Raw genomic sequence first — 22,160 nt, forward strand, 5'->3', positions numbered from 1 at the left:
TGCAGTTCAATTTCAATTGCGCATAAGCAAACTCTCTAGCCTAGTTGATCTAAGTGGAAACGTACATGGCATGAAATTTTTTAGGTTGAAAACGTTGGAAACGTGATTTGGTTGGTCCTATGTAGCCTTGGTTTTGATAGTACAAATGACTATGTCTTACATGCAGGGGAGAGGTTTTTTGTACGTTAATGTTTTGCCGAAATTAGAGAAGTTTAACAAGGGGATGAACCCATGCATATGCCAAGTCTAATCTGGTAGGCGATGAAACGATGTAGAGTATAATTATAGGCATTTTGCCTTAGTTTTTGACATTTTTCACCGTTTTATCCTACAAATGACTATTTCTTACGTGCAAGAGAGAAGCCTTTTATACGTTAATCTTTTGCTAAATTTGGGGAGTTCTATATGTGAATGAACCTATACATATGCCAAGTCTAATATAGTGGTATTTTACCCCCCCCCCCCCCCCCCTCTCTCTCCCCGCCTTTTTCTTTGCGTTAAGATATAAAATATACTTGAAATTGTGGTCACTATAGGTGATGAAGCGATCTAGAGTATAGTCAAAGGACTATTTAGCTTTAGTTTTGGGTATGTGTCACCTTTGATCCTACAAATGACTCTTACTTACCCGCGAGATTGAGGTTATCCACACGTTAATATTTCGTTGAAATTAGTGAAGTTCTATAAGTGAATGAACCCATACATGTGCCGAGTCTAATCTAGTGGTATGATTGCAACTATGCACATCGCTAAGTATATGACCAAATAGGATCGTCAATTTCCCCTATAAAACCTATCACTAAAATGCCCCTAGAGGGGGATAGGGCTAAGCGGAGCAAAAAGGATTTTCCGTTGCCATTGGTACTTTTGCTTTTTGTTTTGCTATTGGAAGTTAACACATGGAAAATTATTTGTCATAAAAATGAACAGCGTCTTAATATTGACACCATTACATAATAAGAAAGTTCATTGGAACTAGAGAAAGCTTTTATTAAAGGATGTTACATCTAATTTCAGTTGGTACTTTATCCGGGAAAATTGTTCAAAAAGTCCTAAACATATTATATGGCAAACAATGCAGTCATAAACATTTCAATTATGTCAATTTAGTCACAAACATTTTGACAACTTGTCAATTTCATCCTAAAACTTTTAATGATATATCAATTTAGTCATATACCTTTTAATGATTTATCAATTTAGTCCTTCCGGCCAATTTTGATCGGAAATAATTGACATTGCGATCTAGTCAGCACCGGCTGTCCTACATAGCATGACCAACGCTAACGTGAATAATTTTATATTTTTTTTAAATTTTATGAATTTTTTTCTTTTTTTTCCTTTTCAATGGCCGGCAAACGGAAAAAGAAAAAAAGAAAAAAAAGGGCAAAACATTGCAAAAATTGTCCACGTCAACAATTTCCTATCAAAATTGGCTAGAATGACTAAATTTGTAAATCGTAAAAGGTGTAGGACTAAATAGGTAATTAATCAAAAGTTTTAGGATTAAGTTGGCACAATTGAAAAATTTAGGAATAAAATACAAGTTGTTAAAAGCTTTAAGACTAAATTAGCATTTATGACTAAATTAGCTTCCGTACAATAGACTTAGGATTTTTTGGATAATTTTCCCTACTTTGTCCAAGTTTTTTTATTTATATCTCATGATTTGGTAGACCAATATACAAGCTAATTTGAGTAATATATCTAATTTCAATTACATTACAGAAAATCTATGACGTGGAATGACCGAACGACCCCCTGGGAATGTAGTAACTGCAGCTTCTCATTAACTACCTCTCTGACACATACACCCTCTGCGCTCTCCCTCTCTCTCCTCGAAGTCCCTCCCTTTTCTCTTTATAAATTCACGCCATGCAATGCCTTGGTCCTTCAACAAGCACTCGTTGAGTCTGCCACCTACACCATTATCATCATCACCATTTTTTGGAAATGGGTCTCAATTCAAACAGAGTAGAGAACATCTCGGGCAATGAGGCCACCATCATCAGAGTCTCCACCACAGACTCAACGCTGTCACCACCCCCCTTAGAAGTGCACAGAGTTTGCTTGCCACCAAAAACTACCACCTTCCAGAAACTTAAGCACAGGCTCTCTGAGATCTTCTTCCCTGATGACCCGCTACATAGGTTCAAGAACCAGACGTCACTCAGGAAACTTGTCCTGGGTCTGCAGTTCTTGTTCCCCATATTTCAGTGGGCACCTGAGTATGATCTGAGGCTGTTTCGGTCTGATGTCATCTCCGGTCTCACCATTGCTAGCCTGGCAATCCCACAGGTGAGTTAGTGAGAAAGAGACGCCGTTTGTGTTTTTGTGTGTGCGTGGAGATTTTGAGTTTCAGTGTTTCTCAGAGGATTTAGTGGTTCAAGTTTTCATTTAATGTGTGTCAATTAGCTATCAAAGGACTTCACAGTTGGTAAATTTTGGTTTGTTCATTATACTGTTTGGTAACCCAGTCAGTTTATTTAATTTTCTGGGTCTTTCACTTAGATGCTTGTGTCTGGTTCTGACATGGTGCCAGTATGCCTTAGTGAACTTTTGAATCCCCTTTTCTCATTATTATTTTCCAGGAAGAGGGCTCAATGTTGTTATGGTGATGAATTAAACCAAGTTAATTTTTTGCTAGATCCAATTATCCTGTAAAATGACTCAGTTGAGGTTTGAGGTTCTCGACTTTTCTGGCTGTTTTTTTTTTCCCTTTGTGAAACAAATACTAATGCATAGTCCATTTCTTCCTTTTCTTCTTTTTCTTTTTCTGTTTTTTCTTCTTCTTCTTCTTCTTCTTATTCTTCTTTTTTGCAATCCTGATTTGGGGTCATCTCACTACCTGTGTCTTACATTGCAGGGAATCAGCTATGCAAAACTTGCAAATTTGCCACCTATTGTAGGATTATGTGAGTGTCGATCGAATCGTTCTTTTCTTTTTCTGTTTTTCTGTCACAAGTACATGAAACTAGTTGAGCCATGAAACTAATTGAGCTGTTTTGGTTCTGCAGTTTTATATTTAATTAAACCGTGTTTTATTCATGCAGATTCAAGCTTTGTTCCACCATTGATATATTCAATCCTTGGAAGCTCCAGGCACCTCGCTGTTGGACCTGTGTCAATTGCTTCTCTAGTCATGGGGTCAATGCTCAGTGAGACAGTGTCTTACAGCCAAGAGCCAATTCTGTATCTCAAATTGGCCTTCACAGCCACCTTCTTCGCCGGTCTATTTCAGGCTTCTCTGGGTCTCCTGAGGTATCACTTACCCAACCAATTTCTTTCTTCTCGTCCAAAATTGTTTGAAAGTAATACAATTGACAGAGAACTGTAATTCCACGATAAGAGTTTTCTCAGAGGAGTTGAGTTAAAACTGTAGGAAATATCATAGAAGTAAGTGACTATAATCCAGAGACTAACTTGACTGAGTTTGATTACATTATTTACAGGTTGGGATTTGTAATTGATTTTCTCTCCAAAGCGACACTGGTTGGTTTTATGGCCGGGGCTGCAGTTATAGTGTCATTGCAGCAGTTGAAAAGCTTGCTTGGGATTGTCCACTTCACCACCAAGATGCAATTTGTTCCTGTTATGTCCTCGGTCTTCAAACAAAAAGACGAGGTAATTCGTCATTTTCTTTTCAAATCTTAATTTCTTTTAGCAAGCCTAATAGGAATCTTCATACATGATATAGAGCTACTTCACATATATCCTACTGGAATTCGAACGAGTGATATTATTCTATTTAGCATCATATCGGTATCTCAAGAAAGAAAGAGACGATATTGTGTAATAACACCGCAACAAACAAATATCATTTTAAATTTTTCATAGGAAAAGTCTGGCAATCCTTTCGAAATATGATCTTGGAACTGAGGGTAATACGATTTGAAGTATAAATTTTATGAAATCCGTTCATTTGGTAATTCCAACTTATACTATCCTTTATCAAATTTGTTTATAGGTTCAATTTCAACTTATATTCGCCTTCTTTTTCTGGAGATCCTTAACTTAAGTTACACTTGTGACTCGCAGTGGTCTTGGCAAAGTGTCATCATGGGAGTCGGTTTCTTAATCCTTTTATTGACAACGAGGCATATTGTAAGTTTACCTCGGCCAAACATTCATTTTGCTAGCCATCATTATGTTGAATGATTGACTCATTCTTGTAGTCTAACCTTTGAGTTTCCATCAAATGTCACAGAGCATTAGAAGACCAAAGCTATTCTGGATTTCAGCAGCTGCCCCTTTAACATCAGTGGTTTTGTCAACTATTCTAGTTTTCCTCCTCAGATCAAAAGCTCATGGAATCTCAATTGTATGAACTGAGGATTTACTCCCAGTTTTTGGACATATTCATAGCAGACTTCCTAACTTATGTGTTACTTTCATGTTTGGGACTTTATTGACTAAAATTACTGTTATGCACAGATTGGCCACTTGCCGAAGGGTCTGAATCCGCCTTCATCAAACATGATATGCCTGAGTGGCCCTTATCTAGCACTGGCTGTCAAAACCGGCATCATAACTGGAATTTTATCTTTGACTGTAAGAATTGTGAATTACATATGCATATTGCGATTGATTGACTCTTTGAACACAGATTCTTTACTTTTGCATATACTTATCATACTCATTATAACATCTGAACAGGAAGGTATTGCAGTCGGAAGAACACTTGCTGCTATGAAAAATTACCAAGTCGATGGAAACAAAGAAATGATGGCTATTGGCCTGATGAACATGGCCGGCTCCTGTTCCTCATGTTTTGTCACCACAGGTACTTATTTTACTTCTTTGCATAGCTAGGTTTTCTTTCTTTTGCATGCACGGGATTTTGTGTGGCCAACTGTTACGTTAGTTTAGAATATACTCCTCTTTTCGCATGATAGCGGGTCCCACGAGATAGCAGTCCACATAAAAATGTGAGAGGATCGGTGAATATGTTGAAAGCGCCTAATCATGTCTCCTTCTCAAGAAAAGTGGAGTTCCCTTTTTAGCGGTTCTAACTACTATACCTCTACTGTCATTTTCAGGGTCTTTTTCCCGGTCTGCTGTTAACTATAATGCGGGGGCGCAAACGGCAATTTCGAACATAGTTATGGCAACAGCAGTGCTAGTTACTCTGCTTTTCCTTATGCCACTATTTCACTACACTCCCAACGTCATCTTAGCTGCGATCATCATAACAGCCGTGATCGGTCTGATTGATTATCAGGCTGCATTTCGGTTGTGGAAAGTTGACAAGCTTGACTTTTTGGCATGTGTATGTTCCTTTGTGGGGGTCCTTTTCATCTCTGTGCCCTTGGGTCTAGCCATTGCTGTGAGTCTCTCGTACTTGAAGCATGCTCCGACTTTCTTAGCTACGTTCGTTGTAGAAGGCATTACAGATTTTAAACTGATCTTAAACTTTAAGGAGGAGACTTCAAGATTTCAGTAGCTTCTTTAAGCAACCCATTTTGGTTAACTTGACATTTTTTTAAAATTCAGGTTGGAGTTTCTGTCTTCAAGATTCTCTTGCATGTCACTAGGCCAAACACTCTGGTATTGGGAAATATTCCAGGAACTCATACATACCAAAACCTCAGCAGATACAGAGAAGCATCAAGAGTTCCATCTTTTCTGATACTTGCTGTTGAATCTCCTATCTACTTCGCCAATTCCACCTACCTGCTGGAGAGGTCAGCCTTCTTGACACCTCTTCAGAGTCATCAGCAGATCTAGATGGAAAAATGCTATATTGGTCAAAAAATTTGAAGCTTCCTGTCCTTGATAGGTTTAAAAGATCACGCGCGTTCTAAAAAAGTAACTTTTTCCTGGTTTCTTTGTGGTTGTAATTGAAATTCTCGTACGCAGGATCATGAGATGGGTGCGAGAGGAGGAAGAATGGATAAAGGAGAACAATCGGAGTGCACTGAAATGCCTAATTCTCGACATGACGGGTACTACCTTCGCACTTCCACCGACTAGAACATTTTACATATATTTCCTGCAACATCTTGACACACTCCAATAAAATAATGCTGAGATTTTGAAGCCGATTGTCCTGAACCGTAATGTGAACTACATGATATATTTAACAAAGAATATTTTTCTAGTGACAGTATCAAAGAAATCCATTAAGTTGGACTTTTTTATGAGAATTCATGTGATCCATGAAGAAGTTTTACTTCTTTTAACAAATAAGTTTGTAGTTCATGTGGATTCTGTCTTTCTATGAGAGCATGCTTGCTCAATATATCAGCTTTGAACTCCTTTATCCAAAGAACATCAAATCATTTAAGCCTTCGAGTCTCTCCATACGGCTTGTTTAATCCTCGCTTGTCGATTGATGAAAATGACGGGTCTTTTATTTTTCCACAGCTGTCACTTCCATAGACACAAGTGGCATCGATGCATTAGTGGAAATCAGGAAGATGGTGGAAAAGAAATCTCTCAAGGTACAACCCATATTGAAGTAGTGAACTTTGTCAGGCTTGGGATGACCTAAAGGCGAAGAGAAGTTAATTCTCCGATATGCTCTTCTTGTCTTTCTTGTAGCTTGTTTTGGCAAGTCCTGTCGGGAATGTGACGGAGAAGCTACACAAATCACAAGTGCTGGACAGCTTCGGGTTGAATGGATTGTACATGACCGTCGGAGAAGCCGTCGCCGACATTTCTTCATTGTGGAAGTGCCAACCATGAGTACCGGACAGCTTGGCGCATATGTCGGGGAAGAGTACAAGTGAAGAGAGGACTCAATGTCTGCTCATTTTCTTTTCCTTTTCTAGCCAGGAATTTTTGCAATCGCTGTTACAGTTTGCTACACCAAGAGGAAGAAGAAAGCCGTGCTCTTCCTTGAAGAGGTTTTTGTATCTCTTTCCTCCAAACTTATACAGCTCAAAGCTTCGAATTCATAGCCATCAAGGTTTAACTTGGTTCTGTCGCCATTATTTCTCAAGCACTTTCGGTCCTCAAAAATCAGCCTTTTAGGCTAGTTTTTGACTAAAACGGTTACAAAGAAGTCCATATGAATCAATGTATTAACTACGGTGAGCAATCCGACGGCCTTGTGTTTGCTAATTAGATATTCGCTAGACAGGACTATTGCTTGGTTGTTCTTGGCACTGCAAAACCCATGCAAAAGACAAATTATACCATTTCACGCATCTTTCTCTTGTCCATGCTTGCAAGCTGCAACCAGAAGAAAAACTCTCGGCTCGAAAACGCTGTGGTTCCAATTTCGATGGTCCAAACCCTTGATTGCGTTTTGCCTCTATAAATTTCCTCGATCTCTCACATGTGCCGACACAAAAGCAAAGTAAAGACGTTTGCTGCCAATTACATTTGAACTTGCCGACCAATCAAGAAGCTTGTAACTCCGCTGTGTCAAAATCATTTCAAGAGCTGGTGGCATCCTTGTTCGTAAATTTGCTGGTGGTTTAGCAGTAAAATCCAGCATGAGTCACACGGGATACAACAGCAAAAGCAGAGAGAGAGAGAGAGAGAGAGATATGAGGAAAAAGTTCAGCTGCCCCGTAGACGCAGGCATGGAAATCCGTCTCATCTAATAAGTTCAGCTGGTAAATGAAGCTCAACCTTTTATTGACACAAGCTTGTTCTCGATATTCTACGCCAGTCAACGCACGATTTACTCAGACAGCACTCTCCAAACCAAACGTTGACATGCTTGAGTTGCAGAAAATTATGAAAATTTCATTTGAAAGATATGGACTCTAAGACTGGACATTTCATCCTCACTAATCGACTGCCAGAAGTACAATTGGCATCGATTTCTCAAAGCCACCTAATTGCATATTAAAAAAATCCAAAACCATCCTATTCATCAGCTTGACCTTATCCCACAAGCACAATTCCGACCCCAGCGTGCTCATTGTTGTCGTCACTTCAGTCTATAACCATCATGCACAATCTAACCTATCCTCATTAGGTATATAGGATAGCATTCAGAACATCATCCAAAGGAATCGCCCATATACTCCGATGAAACTTGTTTTTGCTGGTATCGTTTCTCCAGTTGGTCAAACATCTGCACCGATAATCCCAGCTCAAAACAATGAACTAAAGAAAGCTAGTAAAACTTTAACAAAAATAATGAGACTATCGCCGAGAAAGTACAAGACAGAAAAGCTAAAGACGACTCTTTAGCGTTGCTTGGATGCATCATTGCAGAGGGAAGCAAAAGAGAGACGAACAGATAGGTCAAATTCTAACAAACAAGTCTCAAATTATGGGGAACTTAACAAAGACATTATCGGACACTCTTCCATTGAGTTAGTTCAAAGAGGAGAAAAAAGCCTTACTTGGACGATGCCATGCAATGGGAATTTCCCGCTGTTCACGTTTGATGAACAAATATTCACCTAGTAGATCCATCACTGCAAGTCCAGTGCCATTAATGACCCACCATGTTATTGAGGAAGGCCAACCTCCATATATGATGCATATAAGGAGATGAATGATAAATAAAGTGGCAGAAAAGTCCAGGCATCTCTTTGCCCTCTCAATTAGATAAAACATATATCCAGCTCTGCATCAAGAAATAGCAGGATTCAATATAAGAAACTGTGGGCGACTTTCTTCCTTTATAAGCACGTAAACAGTAAATTCTAAAATAGATACGTTCTCCCTCCATAAAACAAGTTTAACATTTACAATTCACAAAGCACCTGTTATATCCTAAGCATTCCATTTTCATATCTATGTTTAATATATTAGCAGCTCCCCAACATCGTTGAAGCGAGCCCAATATTACAGCAAACGAGAGAACCACAGACAGAATGATATGGTAAAAGGTCCAGATAAAGACCTCACAGTTACACTGTCACATCCAGTTATCTCAAGCACATACATTCAAACACATCGGATCATTAGCTTGAATGACTGATACTAGCATGCTTGAAGGGCGAACAAGTCACAGATTTATTTTCTTCAAAGTCACAGGTGTGTTTTCTTCGAACTAAAATTAAAAAAAAGGTCCTAACACTGCATCTGGGTTTGAACTTTACAGACAAATCATGTCTTCAGGTCCCAAGTCACAGATTCTTCTTTTTGTTTTTCTCGACATAGCTACTAAGCAGTCTAAGCGACTGTGTCTGATACATGGGGACATATGACAATGCTTTTCAGTGATTCTTAAAGTCACAAAATGGACTAGTAAAGAGGCTAAGATTACAGGGTGTTTTCACGACAATTGAGAGTAAACAAAACTAGAGATGGTCAGTTGGGGGATAAAACTGGGAAATCTACCGTTGACTAAAGCATTGCATAGATGGTCAGATCCAAAGTGAAACCAAATAAATTTACTGCACGCACAAGTACTTGTTCCTGTGTGGATATACAAAAGAAATTCTAAAATGGAAGTAACAAACTTTCCTATGACACCAAGACGAACCAAGAATGGATGTCACCATATGGTCTTTCAAATATTCAGTCATGGAACACAACCTAATTGTCTCAATGCAATTCCTTTTCTTCTATTGGTGAACAAAATCAACCTTTTCCCCCCTACAGCTAAGCCTCATATAGTGAGCTATATATTTTCGCAATTTATCAAACTAAAATTTCAAAGGACGGTCATATTCTAACTTTCTAGCAGAAAAAGACCTGAAATGTCGTATCAAACCACTTGACAAGATAGCAAAGCAAAGTATTGAACTATGGCAAAGGGGGGAAAAATCAGGTCGATAAATGGTTAACAATGTATCAGCTCAAAGTCAGAAGGGACAATAATAAACCATGCCAAGCCATTTCTCCTGACTAGAAGAGTATAAATTCGGAATGTGGATGATTGCTCAACCAGAAAAGACATCATTCCAACAGTCCCAAATCAGTCAAACAAGAACAGCAGCTCATTTTATCGACTAGATAATAAAAACCAAACAGATGGAACCAAAGACATGACAAAGTAACATAGCAAGTTGGAGCAGCATAAAGCTTAACCTGAGTTAACATTGTTATGGAGGTCATAACAGGCACACATTCGTCAAGTTGGGGGCATTCATCCACACACTCCACAACAATCACAAATTCACATAAAAACGAAAGAGCCCGCAAGACATCATCGCAACAACATAAAATGAACCGTAAACGGAATCTGCTATTTGAAAAAAAGAAAAAAAAGCAAAGCTTTTCAATCTCACCCTGCAATTGCAGCGAGCACGAACGAGGCGATGACGGACCACCCGGTCACCGTGGCCGTGGTCACGGCCGCAAAGTCGAAGAAGTAGACGAGGCTCATGCGCGAGACACGCGTCCCGACGAGGAGCGACAGGAACAAACCCAGCGTGAGGTAATACAAGCACTGAAGACACACGATCTGGGCAACGATGAGCCAAGGATCCCACACCACCGCACCATAGAACATGGCTGCTTCCCCTGCCCCTCCCAAATCAACCCAAGAAAACCCTCCCCCCGAAACTCCACCGCCAGAAGCTCTGATTCCAAAAACCCCCCCAAATTCAAATCAAAAACCCAAGAACCCTCGAAGCCGAAATTCAAGCATCCCCAAGCCCGCACACCAAGAAACGCCCGCCGGAGCCGGAATCCGCGGCAAACCGAACCCCGCCCATCGAACCCGACGCGAACCGCATCGGTTCCACACACGGCGAGCCGGTGCCCACCGCGCCGGACCCGGATCCGGAGCCCGAGACCGCCCGGGGACAGCGATGCGGAACCGAATTTGCAGTGGCTAAAAAGACGGGAATTTGTGAGCGATTACGATTTGACACTAGAGAAGAAACAGGGCTTAGTGAGAGAAACTACGAAGAAGAAGAAGATGATGAAGAAGAAGAAGAGTAGTTTTTGAGATTGGCGAGAGGAGAGGAAGCCGCAAAAATGGAGATCGGCACGCTTCCCCCCCTTCTTCCTTCCTCGTTCGTATGTCTGGTTTTTTTTTTTGTTTTTCTTTTTTTTTTTTGCATTTATGGGCTTTGTTGTTAATTGCTGGTTGGTCGGTTCGATTTAGGCATGATTTTTTTTGTTTTTTGGCCCAAAAAAAAGTAGAGCGATGTCGTTTGTCTCACTATATAATTAGGAAAAATGCGCATGCTATATGAGATGAGGGTCTAATACTTTTAATGGATCTTCAATCATTTTCCTTTCCCTCTTCCAAATTATCTCATAAATCTTATGTGAGTGGAGCTTGTACGCTGACTCTCGCGTGTCTCAGTATCAAGATTTGGACGCGTTCTATCCTATAACAACCTTCTTGAAAAATTTCGAAGCTTAAATTATCTTTATATTTCGAAATTTTACTAATATTGTTTTACAAGATTCAAATATCTGGCAATCCTATAATCTTGCTTAATCTTTTAGATTATGGTTTGTTTCCCCAACGCCGCGAATGCGTGCATTTGCTACGTGTCGGAATAATAATTGACGTAGCACTCATGGTATTATCAACTCGTGAGATGAAAAAATTGTATCGGCAATTTCTTTTGACGGGACTTTTTACAAAAAAAAAATACTCATTGCATTTTGTATCGCGACAAAAAGTAATTCTTCCATAAAAGGTAAGACGATTTGGTCTTCTGAGTTAGCTTAGCCATAAGTTGAATAAAATTACAAGTAATGTATTTTCAAACGATATAATTTAGTTCGAATGTAGTTTCTTAAGTTACTCCCAAGTGATGGAACCTTTTTTTTATTTTGATAATAACACCTATTCAATTCAGAAGAAAAATATACATATCTCTAAGAATAAAATAGAATAAAATAATTCAGAAGTAAAGACGTCTAATTTAATAAAAAGAGATGGGCCTAGTGAAGCCCGCTAGTAGAGTTGGGCCTCGAGGCCCAAGAAGCACAGGGAACTCCCCGGCGCATGTTAGCGCCACCCCCCCTTATATCTCCGCTGAATCATCATTTTTTCTCTCTCTCGCTCCTCCGCACTCTCGATTTGCTTCCACCTAATTCGGTTTCAGTTTCTCTCTGCTTCCTCCACAATCTCTCTCCCTCTCTCTCTCGCTCCGTCTTCGCCACGGCAGAGATCCTTCGTCGTCGTCTCCACAGCATGAATCCCCTCGCAGAATGAGTGGGATTGTTTCGGAAGAAGCGGCGGTGCTGGCGGTGCTCTCGACTCCTTCCGAGACTGCGGATTGTTGTCGGCCGAAGGTAAAAGATCTTTTGAGCTCCAAGTTTGGGTCTTTAGCGTCGGCTTTCCCCGTTTGTGGGCGCGGGTGGGTGTAGCCAATTTTGGGTAGATTCCGTTTGGTTTTGTCGAGGGCTGAATCTTGGCAAAAGGGGGGGTTAAAAAAGCGAGCTTGGGATTTGCCACTTAAAGCAAAGATGGGGGGGGCTCTGGTGAGGTCAGTGAATCTGAATCTGGGTGATTAGCGGCTAAGTGGGGTTTTAGAGCTGGTTTGGAGGAAGTTAATTAGCTGATGTTGCACTGCAAGTGTTGAGTGTTCTTTTAGAATTAGCGTAATTAGTTTGCTGCATCTTGCACAGTTTTCAATTGAATGACACTAAGGTGTAAAAGTGAAAAACTTTAGCTTTTCCCATTTGGGTATCATTTCTCGGTTCCTTTCGCCCCCTAAATTACCCATAGTGTTTGCTGCTGTTATAGGGGATTGTGTGGTCTTGAAGTGAGAACTGAAGTAATCATGTGAGCTGAAACTGTCGCCTTTTATTCTGCGAAGAAAGAGAGGTTGGAGTTTTTTGGGTTTTCCTTGCAGTGAGATATTGTCCTTCTCGAGATTCGACGGTGATAGATGGACCACGCCGAGGATGATGCTGGGTACCCCCCTAATTCGCACGGTGCGAATCAGGCACCGGCGTATGGTTCCTCGAATTCCCAAAAGCTTCCTGTTGGAACTCCTCCGTATTCGAAGCCGGTCAGCAACCAATTCGTAGATGATGATGATGAGGTTGATGGTGACGAAGAGGATGAAGAGGAAGAGCTGGGAGACGAAGAAGATGATAAAGATCAAATGAATGGCAACAGGCAAAGTGTCAAGAATGGAGAAGATGAAGATGACGACGACGAGGACAACGACGAAGATGATTTTTCCGATGACGACGACGACGATGACGATGACCAGAAAGCTAGAAGAACGAATGACCCAGAAAGGCGCCCCAAAAGGCGGAAGCTGAAGAGTTTGGTTTCTAGTTATGAGTTTGCTCCTCGTGTACCACCACCTCAAGATGTGCCTCCACCAGTCCCAAAACCACTGCCGCCTACCGGTGGCCGGAATTCTCTCATGGATTGGACCGAACATGAGACATTTGTTTTACTTGACGCTTGGGGCGAGCGGTTTCTTCAACGTGGGAGGAAGAGTCTTCGGTCTGATGAATGGCAAGAAGTTGCAGAAAAGGTGGCAGAGGTATCCAAAGTTGACCGGACAGAGAGTCAATGCAGAAACCGATTGGATACATTGAAGAAAAAGTACAAGAAGGAGAAAGCTAAATTTGTAGAGACCGGTGGTGTCTCCAGCAAATGGGTCTATTTCAAGAAGATGGACATGTTAATGTCCTCATCACCCTCGCAACAAACTGCTCTGTCTTGTGGGGTCGACTCCGGGGCGTATGTCTTCATGAACCCTAGGGTTTACCTGAACCGTGCTAACGGAATGGATGAGATGAGGGACAGTCCTGGGAACTCGGAGTCTTCTGACAAAGAGGGAGACGATTCAGATGGCCTTCCGCCCAAGAAGAGAAAATCTGGAAGAGAGTCTAGTGACGGGGCTTCGATCAAATTGCTTGCGGAGTCCGTGACGAAATTTAGTAAGATCTACGAGAAGATTGAGAATAGTAAGAGGCAGCAGATGGTGGAACTGGAGAAGATGAGGATGGATTTTCAGCGGGATCTGGAAGTTCAAAGGAAGCAGATAATGGAGAGCGCTCAAGCCGAGATTGCAAGGATAAGGCAAGGCGACGATGGCGAGAACGATCTCTCCGCTGAGAATGCCAGCGGGTGACATCTTTACCTGATTAAGGATTATGATTAGATTAGTACGTCGACTCTTCCTCTTCTGTTGTATAATATTGGTTGAGTTAAGCCCCCTGAACGTCTAATTTCTGAAGCAATAATATGATTGAAGGTACTTGTTCTCATTGCTGTGTTGGAAATCAATGACTTGGATAAGCCCTCGCATTGTGGTATGGTCAATCTTTCGGTTCACTTTTGCTCCTCCTATATGGATTCATCATCCATAAGTTCTGCAGGTCATGTGCTTTAGTTTAAAGATTCTCGGATGCGACTGAATTAACTGCAGATGGAAATTCAAGCACCCGAAGTGCTGGTGCCATTGTTGTCTCTGAAAATCGTCTGTTCTAAAGGGAAATATGAGAAGTTGAGCTACTTGTGTAACTTTAGGGGCTACATAAGTGCTTGACAGTGACACTGAACTGGACTTGCTTGGTATCAAAAAGACCATTGCCAGGTACATTTGGTTTCTCAAGGGGAACTATACAGGAAATCAAAAGGAAACTTGCTTCTTCCTTGGCTTACATAGATGCAGATCTGTCTCTTCCATCAGTGAGGAATAAGAGCCCAGTATAGCTGTAACTGTGCTGCGCACATTACCGCGCCTGAAGTGCTGTAATTTTAATATTTGGTTTTTGCATATTTTAAAGATGCAGCTCCTCAAAACTCGATAAAGATCCTATAAGCTATCGTAGCTTTGAAGTAGCTGCGGCCGTGAGATGTTTGGCAAACACCTTCTAAAAGCTACAGGAACTTTCTTCACAAGTGAAACTACCGTTGGAACCTCTGTTTCAAATAATCTCTAAGTTGACCTAGTTTTGTTAGTAGCTATGTCTAGACCCCTTGTTTTTTAAACGGAAAAGGTGGAGAAAACAAACTTTGTAATTTTTGTGGACTTTTTAGATCAGACAATAGCCTTCTACCTATGATCAGCATAGACATCAATGCCCGCTTATTCGAAAAAATCAAACGCCACATTCCGAGCTCTCGTGCCCTCCTTTACAAGAGTATTACTAGTAGATGAAAAAGTTAGCTTATACTAACACTAAACAAATTGAGAGGGCTCAATCTTACTCTGTTATATGAAAAGTTAGTATCAACATTGAAAACTTCCCATCTATTGATAGGACGATAGACTTTTCCCAATTGAATTTACTCACCTCATAAAAAGTTAACTAGTTATAAGTCCATGATTGTTTGGTCTTATGATAAAACGGAATATCCAAACTTTTCGGCTTTATTAATCTTTCATAGACGCATGCAAATAATGCATTCCACGCCATAATATTCAAAGCTACGACAAATGGGAAATGTGTTCGGACAAACCATCCCCCTTATCCAAATCAAGTACCTTCACAACTCGAGTGTTAAGATTCCTAACAGAAGAGAGAGTACTTGTGAAGACAGTAGCAAAACATGTGGGAAACACCCTTAGTATGCTTCACTGTAATTTAAACTTTCGTGAATGAGAAGTTACTAAGAGAGTTCAAGATTATTTTTAAAAAATCCTGATATTGTCGTGTAAAAAGTAAGTTTCCTCACGTTTTAGTAAATTTCTCTATGATGAAAGTAAATCATCTCTCATCATTTCGTAGCAGTTTTTCCAAATTTCATAGCAATTTCCAAAATTAGAAGTAACTTTAGAAACATACATACATCATTACAAATTGCATTCAAAAGATATTTTTTTCTAATTATTATAAGAAGTAAGCTTTTCATGTTATTTAGTAAGTTTTGATCAAGAGAGAAACTCCTAGGTTATTTGTAGTTTTTCCACTTTTATTGTACTTTTTCATAGTCAAAAGTAACTCTCAAGAACCATATGCTTTAGTAAATGTTATACATCATTAGTCTCTTTTTATGTATAAAGTAAGTTTTATTACATTGTAAGAACAACAGGATTTTTCAAATTTATTAGCAACTTTATCTGATAAGATGATAACGGCAGTTACTTATCGACCATGAACTTTCTTAGTGATTTATTATATAGAAAAGCAAATTACAACGTAATGTACAAAGTAAATTTTGCACATGGTTTGTAGCCATCACACTTTGTGTGGTAGACTGGTTTTACATAGAAGAATCTGTGAGATCCAGAATTTCCTGGACCTGAAGACATCAGACCTGCCTTTAATAATGCAACGAGCTTCAAGAGTCTTGAATTACTCCCAGAGTGCTTCCTCATCAATGAGTACATCCTCAGACTTTTCATCGACAGACTATCTAGCTGAGCAATACAATGCAATGTTTAGAGCTGCCTCTAACTAGTCTCTGTCCGTGGGTTGCCCAAGAATCTCAGTTGCCATCTCCTTTGAAAATAAAAATCTCCAACCAGCCCCACGAAAAGGGGGTCGAGGCACTTTGAGAAGATGATGGCTTACATCTCATGTCAACCAAGTAGAGAGATGGAGTAGCACATGTAGGCGATGCACTGCAGCCTTCTCTCTATGCCAGGCATCTCACATTAACATGCTAATCCCCAAACAACCAGAAGTTCATAACCAATTACGATTTTGATAGTCTTTCCTGGAAAAGAAAAAGGCTCGCTGTCAAGAGATCACCAATGTCAAACTTCTGTGTCTTTGAAGTATCAAGACATGTATGTCTTCTTCGTCTCCATCTTCTTAATACCGTCAGTCTCCAGATACTAATCTATAGCATCAAACTGTCCTCTCCAAAGTCAAGAACATGCATCTCATACTCATCAAAATCAGGGAAGCCACTGATGAGTGAGGACAGGTACTTCTCTAACTTTCTCATCTTCAAGACAGAATGATCCCTGCCATGATCTTGCACGCCCATATCAAAGACATGATTCACAGCCTTTCCGCAAGTCTCTCTAAACATGCCAGGATAGAGCGGCCTTCCAAAGGAACAGTTGTTCACTTCACCATCTTTTTTGGTTTTGGAGCTTTACCTTACCTTAAAACCAAGCCAAATTAAATTTACGGATATAAGGGTCAGTAGTCAAAACAAGTGCCTGAGAGGGGAGTTTTTGCTTGAATATCGGCAACTCTACAGCAAGAAAAACTTACATGATGACCAAGGAAATATGCCTCTGATCCGATAAGTGATTCAAAATCTAGCCTTCGCCCGGAGAATTGATTGAAGCCTCCTACTTCCATTCCAATAAGGAATGCAAGCAAGGAATCCGATCCAAGAAAGTCATCAGTCCCACATCGGATAGACCCTTCCAGCTCTGATTCACTTACGAAAAGCGAAAGAAGGAGATTCGATAGCGGTAGCTGGGGAATCTCATGGAAAAGCTTCCACCAGGAGCTTGCATTCGCTGCATCAATGAATGTGCTCGCACTCTTCAATTCCTGTGGCTGGACAAGCTTCTTTACGAAATGATCCAAAGAAATTCCAAAAAAACTAGGACCTAAGAGAGTTCCCCTGTTGGAAGGCAAATAAGAGATCCAGTTTTTTCTACTTGTGATTCACATGACCCGAACAAGGAGATGTCTGGCCAATCATAGGAGTTTATTGCTCCCACCCACTTCCTCTCATCTGAGCTTGTCAAGCCAACTTTGCTTTTGGGAGGTGAAACAGCGATTGTCGCGAACAATGATTCGATTGATGATAAAGAAATTGAATTCTTGGTTCAGTTTTCCACCTTAACGACAGAAGAAAAGATTGATCGTATTCTATTGAGTTTGACTCATAGTGATCATTTATTAAAGAATGCCTCTGGTTATCAAATGATTTAACAACCGTTCGGCATAAAATAGACCATGCAGATAAGATCTGATCAATTATGTTTCTCATAAGGCTGGTTCCCGAACTTCATCGACTTTACCAACTGCTTCAAGTATTGATGAGTAGGTGATGAGGTCATATTCAAATCCTTGAGCCTTCATCTCCTTCATAAGCTTTGCAGCTTCCTCAAACATACCAGCGCGGCTGAGACATCCAAGTACAGTGTTATAAGATACGGAATCCGGCTTAATCTTTGAACATTTCATCTTCGTAAACATTTCCATTGCCCGATCCGGCCCACCAGACCTTGCCAAGCCATTAAGAATGATGTTATGTGAATTTATGTCTGGGCTGCAGCCATTTTTTTCCATGGTCTGAAGTAATGAATGAGCTTCATCTATCATACCAGCCCTAATCATCCCTGACATGAGTGCATTGTAAGCATAAACATCAGGATTGCAGCCTATCAACTTCATCTCATTAAAAAGATCAACAGCTTCACTGAGACGTCCACTTTTTCCGTAGTGTTTCATCATGACTGCATACACTCTTGAGCTCAAGCGTCCAGAATTCTCTCTCAATTCTTGAAATAACTCGTTAGCAGCTTCATGACGATTCGCCTTTCCGAGACAGTTGATCAGGCTGCAATAGGCAGCCGGACAAGGAGGAAAACCTTTCTCGTCCATCTCTTCCAGGAGTAGCAAAGCCTTTTCAACCCTGTTTGCCTTGCAAAACCCATGAATGAGAATCGAATAAGTGAATGAGCTGGGAACAATACCATTTGCCTTCATCTTCTCAAACCACGATGCCGCTTCAGAAACTGGAGCCTTGGATTCAAACAAAGCCTTAATTATAGTGTTGTATGTTACGACATTTGGCGCACATCGCATGGATTCCATCTCATTAAAGATTTTTAAAGCATCGTCAAGACGACCAGCTCTTCCCAAAATGTTAATCATGTTGTTTATGAGGACAACATCAACCTCACAGCCGTCTTTTCGCATACTAATAAACACACTGTAGGCATCATCAATCCTCCCAGCCTTGCCAAGCCCCTTAATCAATTCAGTGTAAGTAAAAACAGTAAGTGCACAACCCTTGTCTCTCATCTCTTGGACTAGACTCAATGCCTTTTCAACTTCCCCACATTTAAAATAGATCCCCAACAAATTTGTATAGATCTTTGGAGTGGGATGTAAACCATTCACCTTCATCTCATCAAATAACCTAAGTGCAGATTCCGAATGACCCAATTTAGCAAATGCTGATATAACTGTGTTATAGGTCACAGTATCAGGAAGACAATTGTTATCATTACACATCTCTGTGTACAGCTCATGAACCTTTTCATGATGACCCTCTTGCATTAGCATCATAATCATAGAATTGTAAGTGCTTGTTGTAGCTTTGCACTTGCGTCCTTTGACTTGGTAAAATATCGAAAGAGCCTTGTTTACCATCTTAGCCCTGCCCAACATGTGGATGATTTCAGATAAGTCAACCGGGTTGATCGCGCTTGCACTCCTAGCCATTTCTTGAACCATCTTCCATAGCTCACCAACCAGCCCAGCTTCATCCAAGCAGCGAATCAAGGCCATATAGGTGCTCGCGTCGTGCGTGAAGTTTCTCCTCTTTCCAGCCCACTTGAAGAACTGCATCTTAACAGCGATCTCAACGTCGACCTTCAGTATTTCGCGAACGAGCTGATGGTCCACTCTCAACTTTAGCACCTCCAAAGCCTTTTCTGCATCAGGGCCCCACTTGAAAATCTTCAGAATCCTGATGAACCTTTCGTCCAAAGTCCGAACTGAAAGGTCTCTCCTCGAAAACCTCGACATCCTCGGATCTTTCGGCAGGTCTTGTGCATCGTCTCCGAGATTATGTGGCAGGAACATTTGGACAATCTCATTTTCTGCGAACCAAACACCCGAAAAAAAGAACTTTCTTGAAAAAAAGAAAAATAACCCTCTCTTCAAAAGCTCTCATTTCACACTATCACAAGAGATCCAATGGCATTGCGCTACACTAGAACAGTTATTATCAGGTATATCATACTGTTGCTGCAAGAAAAGCCCCAGTGACCCAACATTTCATCACAAGCCAGTGCTTAACAAGACTTCTAATTCACCGCAAACAGCAGCAAAAAAGCGCAGAAATTGCCCCCAAAAAAAGAGACGAAAGAAAAAAAAAGAAAGAAAGCGGGAGTTTTGCATAATGAAGCTAACCTGTTTGCTTAATTCTCTCAGAGAGGGGAGGCAGGGTCGTGATCGAACGCCTCGAAGAGGCCGCTTTGGAGTAGCTCATCGACATGCCGAGTGCTCTCGACGTCATGTCGGAGTGAATTCAGAGGAAAAACAATGCGAAAAGCAACGAAGAAGAGCTTCCCTAAGGTACGTTGTCCGACCGCCCGAGACACAGTGCCGTCGTCCGAGAGGAAGAAAGCAGAGGGAAGAGGAACTGAATGACTGTTGACCGCCCGCAAAATGAACTGAGCCGGGAAGATATCAAGAAAGCATGGCATCTCTCTACTGTTAGGCCCTTTCTATCTTATTGTCCTGGCCCATTAGTGCTTGCAATTAAGGTCATCAAGTGCGCTTCATAATCTTTAATCACCACATTTTTCTTGATCGATCGATTTAAAACATACACATTTACCCGACTTATTACATGGATATGTAATCCAAACATTGATAAGAAAAAAATTACCTGTCGCGAGAATATAAAAGCATATGATTTTGAGAAAGCGTAGGCTTAACTAAAAATGTAAAAGAATACGATTTTAGAAAAGTTTTTGGTTCTATTGGAGTATGTCGCTGAAAAAAACGAAGACAATACCATATGTATAATGCTCAAAATAAGCGATGAGTATTGTGAAATTGAAAATTAGAGGCTCGGGCAGATGGATGATATCGGTATGATTTATCCTTACCATTTCGAGTAAATGGATAATTCATGGAAAAAAAATGCACCTATTAACAATGTGGGTGAGCTCGAAGCCTACAACTAAAGAGAAGAACGATGAAGTTCAAATTTTTTCATCAATTACAAATTCATTAACCCTACCAATCTGAGAAAGCACGGGAATGACATAAACTCAATCACAGTATACCTTGCCAAACTTGTAGAGCAGATGGGCGGCAAGACCCGGAAGGTGGCAATGAGTTTTTTTGCTATGTCCAGTATTTCTGGCATTAACCAGTGAGATTGATTGGCTTTGCCAGCTTTGATGCTCCCTAGGAGTAATGCTTCCCCTTCAGCTAGTAGAACCGAGCCTGCAGAGACGAGTTCCGCCGACAAACGCGTCGTATGCTTCTTCGTAAAACACTCTTTGACTTCACCGTGTTGGGCTCTTTGAGGAGTATGAATCTTGTCACAGACTGAATATCAAACGGCTAACAATTCCTTCTTCTCAGAATTCCAATCGATAAGTGCATCCACTGTCAAGTTCAGCGGAAAAATCCATAGAAGATCAGGTATCCAAGGATGACCCTCGCCCTGCAGAAAGATCAAACGGGCAGCAATGAGGTCTCGTCCGGGGAGAATAGTCTTCCATAGCCCGGAATCTCCAGCTTATTGTTGCACATTGCTGAAAATCCGGGGCGAGAAACCCATGGCCGTGTCTGTTTTCGTCTTCATGCAAGGCTGCTTAGCCAACAGAGCAGAATGAAATCTGCTGTTCACCTGAAGCGCTTAAATCACCACATCTGTTGGGTCTGCAAATGTTGTCCCAGCTAATTGGGGTGTCATCTCTCTGCTTGCCCTCGTTACGCCACCGACAAAGTGCGAAGACCATGATCAATCTCCTCACATTTACCTTTCGGTAAAGTCTACACCTTGCCGAAGCAGTCTCGTCTTCCAAATCATCGTTCTTGAACATACCTCATCTCAGATATTCATCTCTGTTTATTAGAAGTTTGCAATATCTGACCAACGTAGGTAAATGACACTTTGATATCTGCCAAACCCGACATGGCCATCATCCGTGTGAGTTTATGGGTCTACTTTATCGAGAAAAAGATACCAGATTTGGTGAGAAGCTAACAACATTTATCGTTCGCTATGCATTGATTATCAAACTAGCTTTTTCTTTTTTTTCTGCATTTGATATAGCCTTATTAGGTACTAGTATGCTGCACGAAAAGCGTTCCGATTCACAGATGATTTAGATTGTCCAGCTTCATCCAACTCTTTATGATTCACTCGACAGCCTCACAAACTATTTCTCACTTTCACAATTCGGACCATTTCGGTTTCTCCGATGGCACAAGAGACTCTCGACTCTCAAGACCTTACCGAATGACCTGCCGGTATTAAGTGTAATGATTATCAATGTCCCTGAACAGACGATCTAGTTGAGTATCTATTCATGCCACAAAGCCTAGAAATGGAACAGAGCGGCTCCGCCGGACTACGAATTCCGATTCAAACATAACACCAGGCGAATCTAGCATATTAACCATCCCTGTTTTTCGACGAGCATGCACCCATCAAACATACCCTTCCAAGTACTTGTCCCTGGAGGGAGCAATGG

At 40.8% G+C, this 22,160-nt stretch overlaps 4 protein-coding genes across 6 annotated transcripts; 2 read left to right on the forward strand and 2 right to left on the reverse strand.

Moving 5' to 3' along the window:
• The first annotated feature begins 1,842 nt into the window (after positions 1–1,842).
• LOC115684059 (probable sulfate transporter 3.4) lies at positions 1,843–6,919 on the forward strand. Its single transcript, XM_030608754.2, has 13 exons — positions 1,843–2,298; positions 2,867–2,915; positions 3,054–3,261; positions 3,453–3,624; positions 4,039–4,104; positions 4,208–4,321; positions 4,435–4,551; positions 4,657–4,783; positions 5,040–5,326; positions 5,494–5,684; positions 5,860–5,945; positions 6,367–6,443; positions 6,544–6,919. Exons 1-13 carry the CDS (start codon positions 1,954–1,956, stop codon positions 6,685–6,687), a joined length of 1,983 nt encoding a protein of 660 aa, XP_030464614.1. The 5' UTR covers positions 1,843–1,953; the 3' UTR covers positions 6,688–6,919.
• A 647-nt stretch (positions 6,920–7,566) lies between these two features.
• LOC115684064 (uncharacterized) lies at positions 7,567–10,857 on the reverse strand. Its single transcript, XM_030608760.2, has 3 exons — positions 10,146–10,857; positions 8,307–8,533; positions 7,567–8,032 (listed from the first exon to the last, which is right to left on the reverse strand). The coding sequence occupies exons 1-3, from the start codon at positions 10,367–10,369 to the stop codon at positions 8,025–8,027; spliced, it is 459 nt and encodes a 152-aa protein (XP_030464620.1). The 5' UTR covers positions 10,370–10,857; the 3' UTR covers positions 7,567–8,024.
• A 1,031-nt stretch (positions 10,858–11,888) lies between these two features.
• LOC115684038 (trihelix transcription factor ASIL2-like) lies at positions 11,889–14,058 on the forward strand. The gene is made up of 2 exons (XM_030608725.2): positions 11,889–12,117; positions 12,572–14,058. Exon 2 carries the CDS (start codon positions 12,717–12,719, stop codon positions 13,920–13,922), a length of 1,206 nt encoding a protein of 401 aa, XP_030464585.1. The 5' UTR covers positions 11,889–12,117; positions 12,572–12,716; the 3' UTR covers positions 13,923–14,058.
• A 1,824-nt stretch (positions 14,059–15,882) lies between these two features.
• Positions 15,883–20,219, reverse strand: LOC115683962 (pentatricopeptide repeat-containing protein At3g16010). Of its 3 annotated transcripts, none has more exons than XR_008818657.1 (3): positions 19,855–20,219; positions 16,966–19,541; positions 15,883–16,847 (listed from the first exon to the last, which is right to left on the reverse strand). XR_008818657.1 is itself a non-coding variant. In XM_030608624.2 (2 exons), exons 1-2 carry the CDS (start codon positions 19,958–19,960, stop codon positions 17,695–17,697), a joined length of 1,953 nt encoding a protein of 650 aa, XP_030464484.1. In that variant the 5' UTR covers positions 19,961–20,219; the 3' UTR covers positions 15,883–17,694. The 3 variants fall into 3 exon arrangements, 1 of the variants encoding a protein (XP_030464484.1); XR_004006068.2 differs by having other exon boundaries at positions 15,883–16,852; XM_030608624.2 differs by having other exon boundaries at positions 15,883–19,541.
• Positions 20,220–22,160: the final 1,941 nt, after the last annotated feature.

Source organism: Syzygium oleosum, unplaced genomic scaffold, assembly GCF_021117445.2.
Source record: "Syzygium oleosum isolate NSW1041296 unplaced genomic scaffold, Sole_v2.1 Sole_v2.20, whole genome shotgun sequence".
NCBI classification, from domain to species: Eukaryota; Viridiplantae; Streptophyta; class Magnoliopsida; order Myrtales; family Myrtaceae; genus Syzygium; species Syzygium oleosum.

What these genes read in the sequence shown, in the direction of transcription:
- LOC115683962 (XM_030608624.2), bottom strand. Translation starts at nt 19,960, where the DNA reads ATGACGTCGAGAGCACTCGGCATGTCGATGAGCTACTCCAAAGCGGCC. An exon ending in TGAGAGAATTAAGCAAACAG is followed by an intron (nt 19,542 to 19,854) that starts GTTAGCTTCATT and finishes TTTGGTTCGCAG; the next exon opens with AAAATGAGATTGTCCAAATG.
- LOC115684059 (XM_030608754.2), top strand. Translation starts at nt 1,954, where the DNA reads ATGGGTCTCAATTCAAACAGAGTAGAGAACATCTCGGGCAATGAGGCC. An exon ending in AAGCTCATGGAATCTCAATT is followed by an intron (nt 4,322 to 4,434) that starts GTATGAACTGAG and finishes TGTTATGCACAG; the next exon opens with ATTGGCCACTTGCCGAAGGG. An exon ending in CTGGAATTTTATCTTTGACT is followed by an intron (nt 4,552 to 4,656) that starts GTAAGAATTGTG and finishes ACATCTGAACAG; the next exon opens with GAAGGTATTGCAGTCGGAAG.
- LOC115684064 (XM_030608760.2), bottom strand. Translation starts at nt 10,369, where the DNA reads ATGTTCTATGGTGCGGTGGTGTGGGATCCTTGGCTCATCGTTGCCCAG. An exon ending in GTGCTCGCTGCAATTGCAGG is followed by an intron (nt 8,534 to 10,145) that starts GTGAGATTGAAA and finishes TTCTTGATGCAG; the next exon opens with AGCTGGATATATGTTTTATC.
- LOC115684038 (XM_030608725.2), top strand. Translation starts at nt 12,717, where the DNA reads ATGGACCACGCCGAGGATGATGCTGGGTACCCCCCTAATTCGCACGGT.